This window comes from Phocoena sinus, chromosome 5 (genome assembly GCF_008692025.1).
Source record: "Phocoena sinus isolate mPhoSin1 chromosome 5, mPhoSin1.pri, whole genome shotgun sequence".
In the NCBI taxonomy this organism is placed as follows: domain Eukaryota; kingdom Metazoa; phylum Chordata; class Mammalia; order Artiodactyla; family Phocoenidae; genus Phocoena; species Phocoena sinus.
In genome coordinates, this window is record NC_045767.1 from 122,877,066 (window position 1) to 122,889,748 (window position 12,683).

The 12,683-nt window shown below is 43.5% G+C and overlaps 1 protein-coding gene across 5 annotated transcripts in view; it reads left to right on the forward strand.

Moving 5' to 3' along the window:
- TSPAN5 (tetraspanin 5) overlaps positions 1 to 12,683 on the forward strand; it is a 183,862-nt gene that overhangs the window by 65,239 nt on the left and 105,940 nt on the right. Inside the window, exon 1 of one of the 5 annotated variants that reach the window (XM_032632317.1) lies at positions 5,587 to 5,724. The exons of the other annotated variants lie outside the window; for them this stretch is intronic. Within the exon in view, the coding sequence (XP_032488208.1) occupies positions 5,722 to 5,724 (3 nt within the window). The 5' untranslated portion in view covers positions 5,587 to 5,721. Of the gene's footprint in view, positions 1 to 5,586; positions 5,725 to 12,683 lie in introns of those variants that run through there. 5 annotated transcript variants of the gene reach the window in all.

Below are 12,683 nucleotides of genomic sequence, written 5' to 3' on the forward strand. Positions count from 1 at the left end.
CCTGCCCCACCGCCTTTAGAGTAGTGAAATATGCTTACTTTTCACGAAGCTGAGAAAAAGACAGATAGCCGAGGAAGAGACTAATAATTAGGCCTCTTTGGAAGGTGTGAGGCAAATTGGCAGCATGGCTGCCCGGGAAAACACAATGGGTCTTTGTTTTCAACTAAGAACACTAGAAATGGTGTCCCAGTGCTTCAGGGTCCTGTCGCTGTGGGGAGCCCGGCCCTGCCTGTGCGAAGCAGGGCCCTCTAATTGGTACACACACATGTTTCTTCATCATCTCTGCCCCCGTCTCTCCAGAGCATCTATTTGTTTTTGTTACTGCAGTATTGTGAATTGACCCATCGTGCCCAATCCCCCCCTTTCTGTGGCTTCTTTCATTCTTCTTGAAGGAGGGCTGGGAAGCAGCCGTTGGCGTGTGTGATGGCAGCGCTGCAGGCTGGCCATCGGAGGATATCCATCAAAGGAAAAGCCGCTCCCCCTCGGCCCCTCGCCCTTGGCTTTGGGCCCCCCTCTGCCTCCCAACTGCCAGCGCATTCAGCTCCCCGCCTTTGTCCGGGTGCAGGGCACAGCGCCACCGCCTTGGCTTCCCTTTCCCATTTGGAAGCCAGTCACCCCTGCAGCTGGGGAGCTGTGAGTCTCTTGTGAACGCCACTGGCTTGGTGGGAAGATCGGGATTCTGGCCGCCTGTTGCGTGGAGAGTCAGCGAGGATGCGTGTGCTGTGCCATTGTTTGTTATCTGTAAGCAAACTGCAGAAACAAGTGTCTAGAATTAGATGCATTGCTCCGGGACCCCCGTTCCTTTTTCCATTTAGCCTTTCTCCACAGAAGCTCCTTTTCACTTGATTAACTATAACAAACTCTCTTTGGAGTTTTGTGTTTTGGAAACAACGTTGCCAGAGAAGAATCACTGTGTCTGTGGTAAATGCCTCAAATAAATTCTTCCTCCTATAAATGGAGAAGACAGAATATAGAAGGCTTTAATCTATCTTCTTGCCTGTTAGTGAAATACTACTGAGGGACCTAGTTCATCTGCAAGTTAAATGTGCTAGACCTATCTCTGTCTTTTTTCCTTACTTGTTACCTTGGAGACAATGCCCTGGCTCAGGAATTGTGCGAGGCATGCTGCAGACCTTCCGTATGGCTTCTGCGCGCTGAGAAGGAAGTTAATGGGGAAAGGTTGGATTTTTCCAGAGTGTCTTCAGTGGTTAATAGAGGAGGGAGAGGAAGGAGAAAAAGTGAGAGAGGTGTATTCTTCTGGTAATATTTCCAGACTACTTTTAAGTTAATTGCAGGCAGTTTACCTAGGTTTCAAAAGAAAGTCAGACTGTGGCGTCTGATCACGTGAGACTGCTTTTAAGAAGAACCTTCCAGTGCCTTTGGCAGCCCTGGCATAGGAAGAGCAGCTACCAATTGACACTGCATTCCAAACCGACCATTAGGGAGTCTCGCCTCTCACTGCTTTGTTTAATAGCACTGTTCTTCCACATTGGTTCATGGCATCTTATTTTCTCAGGCCAACTTTTTCAGGAGACTGAGAAGCAAGATTTAAAAATAGGATTCAGTCAGCAGCCAGAGAGCAAAACTGGCCCATTTTCCCAGCTGAATATGTAGGCTGCATGTCATGGCGCAGCAGGGAGCCTTCACACTCTGCTGTGGTCTCAGCACCCAGGTGAGGAGAGCACCCATGGCACACCTCTGCTTGGGGCAGAGTCCGGATTATACCTCAGACTTCTTGACTCCACGTGTACGGCTCTTTCCACGTCAGTCCTGACCTGTTAAAACACTTGCTCTGAGTTCTGTCTGAGGTAAAGTTGTGTGAAGGAAGTGTGAGAAGAACGCTCTTGTCTTGAACGAAGCCAGCCACCAGTCAACTTGGGGAACTTGGGAAGGAGGAGGGACTGTGTCCTCAAATTTTAAATCTCTTCCTGTTGGTATTTGTTGTTAGTAGACGGAATTAGATCGAGTCTGGGACCATGGGTGCTCTGAGGATGAATTGTCAAAAGTGTGCCTTGCCATTCAAGGCACATTTGGTTCTCTTGGTAACTCGGTCTCCCCCGAAGTCCCGTTGACCACGCTTTGCCATGGCCGTAGTTTGAGGAGACAAGATGTCCCTTAGGCTTTTTCTCTTGAAAACTTGAATACGGACAAGTTAGCCCGAGGCAATCACAGAATCTTTAAAAAGAGACTTTTAAGGGCTTCCCTTGGTGGCGCAGTGGTTGAGAGTCCGCCTGCCGATGCAGGGGACACGGGTTCGTGCCCCGGTCCGGGAAGATCCCACATGCTGTGGAGCGGCTGGGCCCGTGAGCCACGGCCGCTGAGCCTGCGCGTCCGGAGCCTGTGCTCCACAACGGGAGAGGCCACAACAGTGAGAGGCCCGCGTACCGCAAAAAAAAAAAAAAAGAGAGACTTTTAGCTAGGAAATGTTTTTTTTCGGTAGGACACAGGATTCTGGTCTTTGACTGTGAACTGGGAGGTCTGCAGGTAAGAGTAGGAGCCGTGTATAACATCTTTCGTATATTCGTTCCTCATTTATAAATGTTTTCTTACCTGCTGGTTATTTATGCATTCAACAGGTGTTCAGCTTGTATTGATGTGAAGTACTACATACCATGGAGGTGCTTGGGAAGCAGCGTCGAGTATTATACATAGTCTCTGGCTTCAATAATACGGAGGCATATGCTTGTCCAGTAACTGGACAGTTTTAAAAAGAGATGAGCGTTTTGTTTTGACTGCTCACATTTAATGTGAGGGACTGAGTAACTTTTAAAAAGATGGCAGTGGTTCAAGCATCTTTATGATACTGAGAATTATTCAGGAGGTCTTTCTTTGTGAGGTCTCACCACTCATTTTCCTCAAAACAAGATCTGGTGCCACAGGGTATATGGGGTCCCATGGCCTCTGGGCTGAGGGGGTTATTTGAGATTGGAAGGTAGAGGTAGGAGGAACCAGGGCCAAGTATGGCAGAGTTCCCAAGGATGTATGTGTGTAAATACCACAGAGATGGGAACAGGGACGGGGAAGCAATGAATAGAGGCAACGTTCAGTACCATTTACTCTGACACCTGCCATGACCCAGACTCCATACTAGGCACTTTATATATATATTCTCCCACTTGTTTCTCTTAACAACCCTGTGAGGGTGAACTGGTCGCATATTCCTGTATTGCTGGTAAGGACACTGATGCTGTCAGCATCAGCAACATGGATAGGGTCCTGGGGCTACGTGGTGGAGCAGGTGTTTAACCCGGGGCACTCTGCTGTCCGAGCCCACCAGCTCTTGCCTTCGTACAACAAACACTCCCAACTCTCTCTCTCTCTCTCTCTCTCTCTTTTTAATATAAATTCGTTTTATTTATTTATTTGGCTGCGTTGGGTCTTCGTTTCTGTGCGAGGGCTTTCTCTGGTTGCGGCGAGCAGGGGCCACTCTTCATCGCTGTGCGCGGGCCTCTCACTGTCGCGGCCTCTCCTGTTGTGGAGCACAGGCTCCAGACGCGCAGGCTCAGTAGCTGTGGCTCATGGGCCCAGTTGCTCTGCGGCATGTGGGATCTTCCCAGACCAGGGCTCGAACCCGTGTCCCCTGCATTAGCAGGCAGATTCTCAACCACTGCGCCACCCGGGAAGCCCTCCCAACTCTCTTAATAAGTTGGAAGTTTGTCAGGACCATGGGGCTAATTTTTTCCCTCCTTTTAATCATTAAAATGGGATCCCTGTGGACCCTAAAGGGGAAACAGACTGAAGGAAAATGACACTGCCGTGTCAAGAATAGAAGTGAAAATCTAAGACCACACTGGTAAAATGAAGTAGGCATGAAAGGAATCACATCCATAGCTTTGACTTCTAGTCCACTTTGCCTGAAGTTATTTCAGTCAACAGGGAGCTGGCGAGTTCTGGATAAATACAACTTTCTGTGCTCTAGATGGAAGTAGGTCCGCCCCCTCTTTCTGTATGGTCCCAAGGAGTGTGTTTTGCTTTCTTCTCACATAGGGAGTTCATAATTAACGGTAGTTATTTTTACCTCTTCAGTGGGTATACCATGCTACCACGCACACTTTTCTTCATTCTAGGGACTCATGCTTTGATACAATAAAGTCAACATAATCCCTGTCTTTAGAGAGTTTGTAGGGGATGTGTGATTACAATGTAGTGGGATTAGTGCTGGGGAGGCACCAGTAAACATAGTGTGAATTCATATTTAAACTTTAGTGATGTGGAAAACAAGCTAATGGAAAGGTATTTTGGACTTTATTTTACAAGGAGCTTGAGGAACTCCTAAAAACAAATTGTTCTGCAGAATCGTTTGCCCTAAGACTTGTGATTTTCAGTTGTGATTTAGTTTTGATCATGGTGAGATTTCTTGGTCGGTGAGGCTTCTCTTCAGATCTGTGTGGTGGATGCCTTCCTGCACTTTACTATCAGAACTGCAAACCAGTCTCTCGTGCACCCTTTTCCATCTCATTTCCTTTGTTAGTGCATATGTAGTGTGCATTTATTTTCCTTGCTGGTTTGCATGAATTTGGTCCTAGATAGCATCACAATTTGAACCAGATTTTAGTGGTAATCATTCAAGGCATCTGAGTCATCCTGGTCAGCATCTGAGTTTTTCCCTACTGGGTCCCTAAGTGACCTCAACTGCTAACCAGTCTTGTGAAAAATAGTATAATTAGGTTTCACACAGCAGGTCTCTTAGGCAAAAATCACATTTATAGGCAGATTTACTGGCTGCACAGGTTACTTTGAAATATTTTTAGTGCTTTAAAAAAATCAGAAAGCCAGTGGAGCTGAAGGCAAAGGGAAAGAATTATATTTTTCTTTTCAATGTCCAACAAAATATGCACTAATGATACAATTACAGTATATTAAGTTAATACAATAAATACAAAGTTAATCCATGTTGGACTTCCTTGTGTTGTCCTTGTTTGTGGAGTAATGTAATTGTGACAGAGTAATTAATGCCCTACAGGGGGATTAGCGGTAAAGATTGAGATAAAAGAACAAGGAGAAAAGAAGGACTGAGCTGTCTAGAAGTCAGGGGAGTTTAGAAAGTGCTGAGACATGGAATTTCCTGAGGGTGATTTTAGGCTTTCCTGACTCTAACTACTGTATACCTTTTCCTGTCTGCTAGTGATAATCAGCTGGGTTAGACAGGTAAAACATATTAGAAATGATGGAGTCCTGGGGTGAATGAATTCTTGCTGGATCAGCAAGAATGATCCAGCCAGGCCACCAGCCCTCAACTGGGCCTTTGCTATTTTCTCAGAGGTTTTCTCATCTCTGTAATTTACATGTTTTTGTTATTTTGTTATTAAAATATCTTTAGGGTCATTATCTCATCTACACAAATCTTAGAAAATCAGGAGGAGTTCCCCTAAGCGAGTTCTCAGTTCCTCGGTTCTCTGTCAGAGCAGGGTGGGCCTCTCAGGGCCAACGAATTGTTCCAGTTAATTTTTCTTGCCCCTTTAATTGGCTCTGGAGTTTCTCGTGGTCAGCCTGTGCTTCACGTTGAGATCATTAACTTGGACCCAAACGAAAGGTATTTGAGAAGAAGAAGAAGCAGTAGAGAGGAGAAAGTGGAGATCTAGCTGGAATTTCTTGTTTTCCACAGAAATAAGTGCAGTTGGAAAAAACTCTAGGAACCAGATTAGGTGAACCTTGCCCTTCCCTCACAGCCCCTGTGCAAGCAGCAGAAGTTCTTTCTATACTTGTCTCCACCTGGCCGACATGGTAAATATTTTTTTAAAATATTTTTTTAAATTGAAGTATAGTTGATTTACAATGTTGTGTTAGTTTCAGGTGTACAGCAAAGTTATTCAATTATACACACATAGATATATGTGTGTGTATATATATGTGTGTATATTCTTTTTCAGATTCTTTTTCCTTATAGGTTATTACAAAATATTGAGTATAGTTCTCTGTGTTATACAGTAGGTCCTTGGTGGTTATCTGTTTTAGATAGTAGTGTGTATATGTTAATCCCAAACTCCTAATTTATCCCTCCCTGCCCCCTCCTTTCCCCTTTGGTAACTGTAAGTTTGTTTTCTATGTCTGTGGGTCTATTTCTGTTTCGTACATAAGTTCATTTGTATCATTTTTTTTAGATTCCGCAGATAAGCGATATCATATATCTGTCTTTGACTTACTTCATTTAGTATGATAATCTCTAGGTCCATCCATGTTGCTGAAAATGACATTATTTCATTTTTTATGGCTGAGTAATATTCCATTGTATGTGTATGTATATATGTATGTGTGTATCTATATATTTCTTTATATATCTCATGTCTTCTTTATCCATTCATCTGTCCGTGGACACTTGGGTTCCTTCCATGTCTTGGCTATTGTAAATAGTGCTGCAATGAACATTGAGGTGTATGTATTTTTTCAAATTATAGTTTTCTCCAGATCTATGCCCAGGAGTGGGATTGCAGGATCATGTGGTAACTCTGTTTTTAGTTTTCTAAGGAAACTTCATACTGTTCTCTGTGATGGCTGTACATCACAGAGAATAGTATGAAGGTTTGCGTTCCCACCAACAGTGTAGGAGAGTTTCTTTTTCTCCACACCCTCTCCAGAATTTATTATTTGTGGACTTTTTTTTTTTTTTTGGCCACACTGCACAGCATGAGGGATATAGTTCCCCAACCAGGGATCGAACCCATGCCCCCTACAGTGGAAGCTTGGAGTCTTAACCACTGGACCACCAGGGACGTCCCGTATTATTTGTAGACTTTTTGAAGATGGCTATTCTGATTAATGTGAGGTGATACTGCATTGTAGTTTTGATTTACATTTCTCTAATAATTAGCAATGTTGAGTAAAAGAGTTGATTTTTTAATAGATTATTATTTTTTTAATTGAAGGATAATTGATTACCATGTTGTATTAGTTTCAGGTATACAGCAAAGCATGGTAAATATTCTTTAGTGGCAGGATTCTCATTTTTGAACTGAAAAATAGGCTTTCGTATTAAATTATTAAAAATTCTGTGGTTTGGCTTTAAAATCAAATAACTTGTTCACAGATGAATTAGACATTAGTTTTAGCTTTCTTTTAATTTTTTACCCTTCCTCCCCGCTGTGTTGTTCATCTCGGCCTTTTTGGCGATCGTCTTGATGTTCAGGTGTCTGCACTCCTCCTTTCTTTGGCACTGCTGAGAGCAGCCTTCTCCATGTTGGTTGTCGTGCTGTCCCCCACTGGTCCGTGCAGCAAGGTTGGAGCAGGTACAGGTGGGGCTTCTTGTCTACCCTGGAAGTCTGAGCCCGGAGTAGTTTTACCCTCAAAAATCTTTCCACAGTTGGCCTCAGAGTCAAGGAGGTCAGCTGGACAGCTCAACCTCACTGGACCCAAGCAGTTCAGCCGGGTGATGCTTACGTGGACTGTTTTTTTGTTGTTGTTGTTGTTGTTTGGCGGTACGCGGGCCTCTCACTGTTGTGGCCTCTCCCGTTGCGGAGCACAGGCTCCGGACGCGCAGGCTCAGCGGCCATGGCTCACGGGCCCAGCCGCTCCGTGGCATGTGGGATCTTCCCGGACCGGGGCACGAACCCATGTCCCCTGCATCGGCAGGCGGACTCAATCATTGTGCCACCAGGGAAGCCCCCCATGGACTGTTCTGTTGGGTCAGATGGGCTTGTCTGTCTAGTCAGCCTCCTCAGCCCCCATCTGCACTAGCCTGGTCATAGTGGGCGGTCACTACCTGTAATATTTCTCAGCGATTTCTGCGTGTAAAACCTACATCTAGACATGTATGTTTACAATCGTGATGGGCAAGAGCTTATTTTTCTTAAAAAGGATAATGAAAAATTTTTTCCAATTTTTTTTCCAGTTGTTTCCTATTTTCCTCTGGGAAAATGGATATGAATTTTTTTTTTCCTAGACAAAAACCTGGAGGGAACCAGTAATGGAAAAAAATGCTGTTGTGTACTGTTAAAATGTCACAAAGCAGATATCCTAGCCAGTTATCATATATACATATAAATTCTTTTAAAGGATGATTTAATCATCCCTTTGGATTTATGGTGTTTTTAAAAATATCTTTACCTGGCACCTAAATACAAATGTATGAACAATTTTACATAAATTCTTACATAAAATTTCACATAATAATTACAACTAAATTATTTGCTTTTTTTTTTTTTTTAAAACGTCTTGCCTTTCACGTTTTTTATGAAGATCTGACTCGAATAAACACAACCTTGGGAGCTTTTGCTTTATATAGATAAGCCGAAATGCCATCCTGATGCTGCATAAAATAGCTAGGATTAGAACTCTTGAAAAGCAAGATTGGTAATGGGGAGCGATAGCTGTGTGTGGAAGCCTTAATGTTGAAGTATGTTCTTGTAATGCATTTTTCTTGTCCTCCGTGTTGTCTTAGACTTTTAGTGGGAAAACTAACAACAATGTTATTTCAAAGATGTGGTTAAAAAAATAATCAAATTTAACAGAAAATGGAGCTCTAGCTTTCGGTTAAACATTCATTTACTTCTCTCTCTCCCTCTCTTTAAAAAACAGAACCATGGATCCTTTTTGTGCACAGTTGCATAGATTGGTGTTAACTCTTTCTCAGGTTGCTCTTTGGTTTGGGACTCCAGAGATTTAACTTGCTCCTGGTTCATGTGTGAAATGCTGCACTTGGTATAGGTTTGTCCGGTTGAGAATTTATTTTCTTCCTCCAATTGTTTTTTTTTTTTTAATTTTTATTGGAGTATAGTTGATTTAAAGTGTTGTTAGTTTCTGCTGTACAGCAAAGTGAATCAGTTATACATATACATATATCCACTCTTTCTTAGATTCTTTTCCCATATAGGTCATTACAGAGTATTGAGAAGAGTCCCCTGGGCTATACAATAGGTTCTTATTAGTTATCTAGTTTATATATAGTAGTGTGTATATGTCAGTCCCAATCTCCCAATTTATCCCTCCCCCTACCCACTTTGCAGTTGGGTTTATGGAGGTTCTGACATGGGAAGAGGTTGCTGGAGAATGTCAAGATGAAGCCAGGAGCACAGAGCGACCAGAGCCAGCTTCGGCTCCCTGGGAAAGCAGTACCATTGTAGATGTCCTGTGGCAGTTGATGGTGCCCTTTCTGGGGACCTGGGGAGGCAGCTGTTCTGCTTCAGCCACTTTATGAGAAGGAAAGCTGCCCCCCACCTCAGCACATCCACTCATTGTCTTGACATTCATACCATATCAGGGATATATATTTATGTATGAAAGAACACAGGACAATGTGGTCCATGTTATGGGGCATACAGAGGTGAAAAAATAGATATCCTTACCCCTTAGAAGCTTTCAGCTGGTGTGTGTGTGGGGGGGAGGTGTGCCTTAAGGAAGTGCTATATTTGGATGAGAGGAAAGGATTCCTGAGGAGGACTGGGGGAGGAGGTGAGAGCTTGTAACAAATCTGGAAGGAGAGAGGCGGCACGGTCCACCTGAGAAAATGGTAGCAGAAACAAATATCTTCCATGGTTGGGTGGGTCCCTAACAAAGGGAACATTCCCTTCCTCAAAGGGAAGATTGAAGACGAATGTTCAGGTATGTGTGGACGTATAGGTTGGGATGTATAGTTTCGTATGCCATGAGGACCCTTTTGTCAATGCTTGTTTCACCCAATAGCCCAGCAGTCCTATCTATTCCACATAACTTCACATTACTCTGAAGTGAATTTTTAAAAACTTAAATCTAGTGGGTATGGATTTTCTAAAGGGGAAAATTCTTCTCAGCTTTCAAAACAGGGGAGGGAGGGCTTCCCTGGTGGCGCAGTGGTTGAGAGTCCACCTGCCAATGCAGGGGACGCGGGTTCGTGCCCTGGTCCGGGAAGATCCCACATGCCGCAGAGCGGCTAGGCCCGTGAGCCATGGCCGCTGGGCCTGCGCGTCCGGAGCCTGTGCTCCGCAACGGGACAGGCCACAACAGTGAGAGGCCCGCCTACCGCAAAAAAAAAAAAAAAAAGTGAAGGGATTGTGGCTGTTTTGTTTGCATCCTATCCCCAAAGCCCAGCACAGGGTTTGACATATAATGAGTGCTAATAAATACTGGTGGAAAGAAGGAAAAAAGTCTAGGGGTTATAATTTGGGAAAGAGCAAAGAGAGGAATTCAATTTTGAGTAGATAAACTGAATATAATTTCAGGATTATTTTCTCTTTAAGCGTTTGGGGGGACTGTGATGAGCTTCCTTTGCAGGGTTGGCTCCGCAGGGATAAAGGGGGTGGGGTTTTCAGCTCATGTTCCAAGTTCATGTCTCAGGGGGAGGTTCAGTGAGACTTAGGGCTGCCTCCTCTGACCACACAGCTTTGCATAATTGATTAACACTGCAGAGCTGTTTGCATTTCTTTCCTAAAATAAATTTCATTTTCTAATGGACTATCTGGAATTAATAAGTGCCCAAAACCAGGATGTGTGTTGAAACTTGTGATCTGATGTGATACACCCAGCTCCTCGAAAAGGTGTAATTAATGATCTTGAATCTCGGGGCATCCTTAGCTCCTGAGTTGGTAAACAGGTCTCTGAAAAAGCTAGTATTTATTGTTTACCAGGGGCCAGGCATTGTTCTGAGGGCTTTACCTCATTACCTCCTTTGATTATCTTTTTAAAAATCATCTCAGACACTCTAAGAATTAGCACCATGAGTATCTCCATTTCTAGCTGTGAGAACAGACTCTCAAAGTGACGAAGTCACTCCAAGTTGACACAGCCAGTAAATAGAAGAACTGGATTTGAGTTGAAACTGTCAGGCTCCTAAAGGCCAGGCGACATAGCTTCTTTCTCCTGGGCATTTCTGTTTTCCTTAGAGCTTCCTCATAGCTTCTGTCTGTCATTCTGATACTCTTGTCAGATGTGATAAATAGCATTTAAGTGGGTATGGCACAGGTCCTAAGTTAACAGACCCCCGAGGCCATAACACAGTTTAAGAAAGATTTTGGCAAGTCACATCACTTGTATAAAGGTAGGTCATGATCACGTAATGCGCTGAAGGCCAGTTTTGGAGCAATACTATGAGGAAAAGGTGTGTGATTTACACCTGCAGAGACCTTTGGGCTGGGAGAAGCCACATGTTGAGGGGACTTGGGGTTTCAAGGGAGAAAAGATTAAGGATTCTGGTTGGCAAGACTCTTGGAAAATTTAAGAGTAGTAAGCATTTTACATTCAGTACATCAGTAACTTTTGAATGAGGTGTTCCAGGTACTTCACAACACTGAAGTTTAATGTATGAGCATTGTGGTTGGTAAGTGGGGATGATACCAATTCTCTCTTCTGTGTTAACAGAAATATGAAAATGACAGAAGATGAATTGTTTTGAAATTGAGTTTTAGATTTTGGTGAAGCAGAATATAAAACAATTGAATACCAGGATAAAAGACAATAAAAAGCAATAGCTAAGTTTATGCTAGAAAAAAAATCATCAGTCATGACGCTTTTTGGATCAAAGTGTCTAGATAATCAAAGATAATATATTCAGATAATCTAATTTGATGTACGACTTATTTTCCTCTTTTTATAAAAGGTAAATTTTGTGCATGTTATAGACTTGGTAGTACAACTTTATTTTTTTATTTTATTTATTTATTTTTTATTTTTGTCTGCGTTGGGTCTTCGTTGCTGTGTGCGGGCTTTCTCTAGTTGTGGTGAGCGGGGGCTACTTTTCGTTGCGGTGCGCAGGCTTCTCCTTGTGGTGGCTTCTCTTGTTGCGGAGCACAGGCTCTAGGCACTCGGGCTTCAGTAGTTGTGGCTCGGGGCCTCTAGAGCTCAGGCTCAGTAGTTGTGGCGCACAGGCGTAGTTGCTCCAGGGCATGTGGGATCTTCCGGGACCAGCGCTCGAACCCGTGTCCCCTACATTGGCAGGTGGATTCTTAACCACTGTTACACCAGGGAAGTCCTGGAAGTACAACTTTAAATAGCTTTTCTAGCATTACAGATTGACTTTGAGTTAATTGAACAGTTTGAAGTTTTAATAACATTGGGAAAGTGGATATGTGCACATAAATTTAGGGGAAAAGAAAAAAATAATACTGTTTGGTTTTTAAAACAATCCTCTTGTAAATAATGTGAATATCCAGAAGGTGAGAAGATCACCTGCTGATCACCTTCAGAAACAAAATGACATTTTTTTTTCGTTCAAGGAGATGGCATTGGATACAATATTCAGGGTATTGTAGTTTTTTTTGTTTTTTCTGGTATGCGGACCTCTCACTGTTGTGGCCTCTCCCGTTGCGGAGCACAGGCTCCAGACGCGCAGGCTCAGCGGCCATGCCTCACGGTCCCAGCCGCTCCGCGGCACGTGGGATCTTCCCGGACCGGGGCACGAACCTGTGTCGCCTGCATCGGCAGGCGGACTCTCAAACACTGTGCCACCAGGGAAGCCCGGTATTGTAGTTTTGAATGAAAGAGAAGAAGTTCCCAGAATATTGTGTAAATATTGTTTTAAGTGCTGATTATTTCGAAAAAAATTTAAATGCTAAGGAGATTTTTTTTTCATTAGTTAAGGTATGTAAAAGAGTTCAGATGTTATTCCTGACCCTCCTTTGCAATCTGAAGAAACCCAGGGATAAACCCCAATGGCTCTGACTGCCCAAATCACTCAGTAAGTAATCATAGACACCTTTTAACTAGGAAGAGAAGACATAAGTAGAAGGAGCTAGGAAACAGCATGCTCTGAGGGCTCGCAGACTCTCAGGTCATACGTG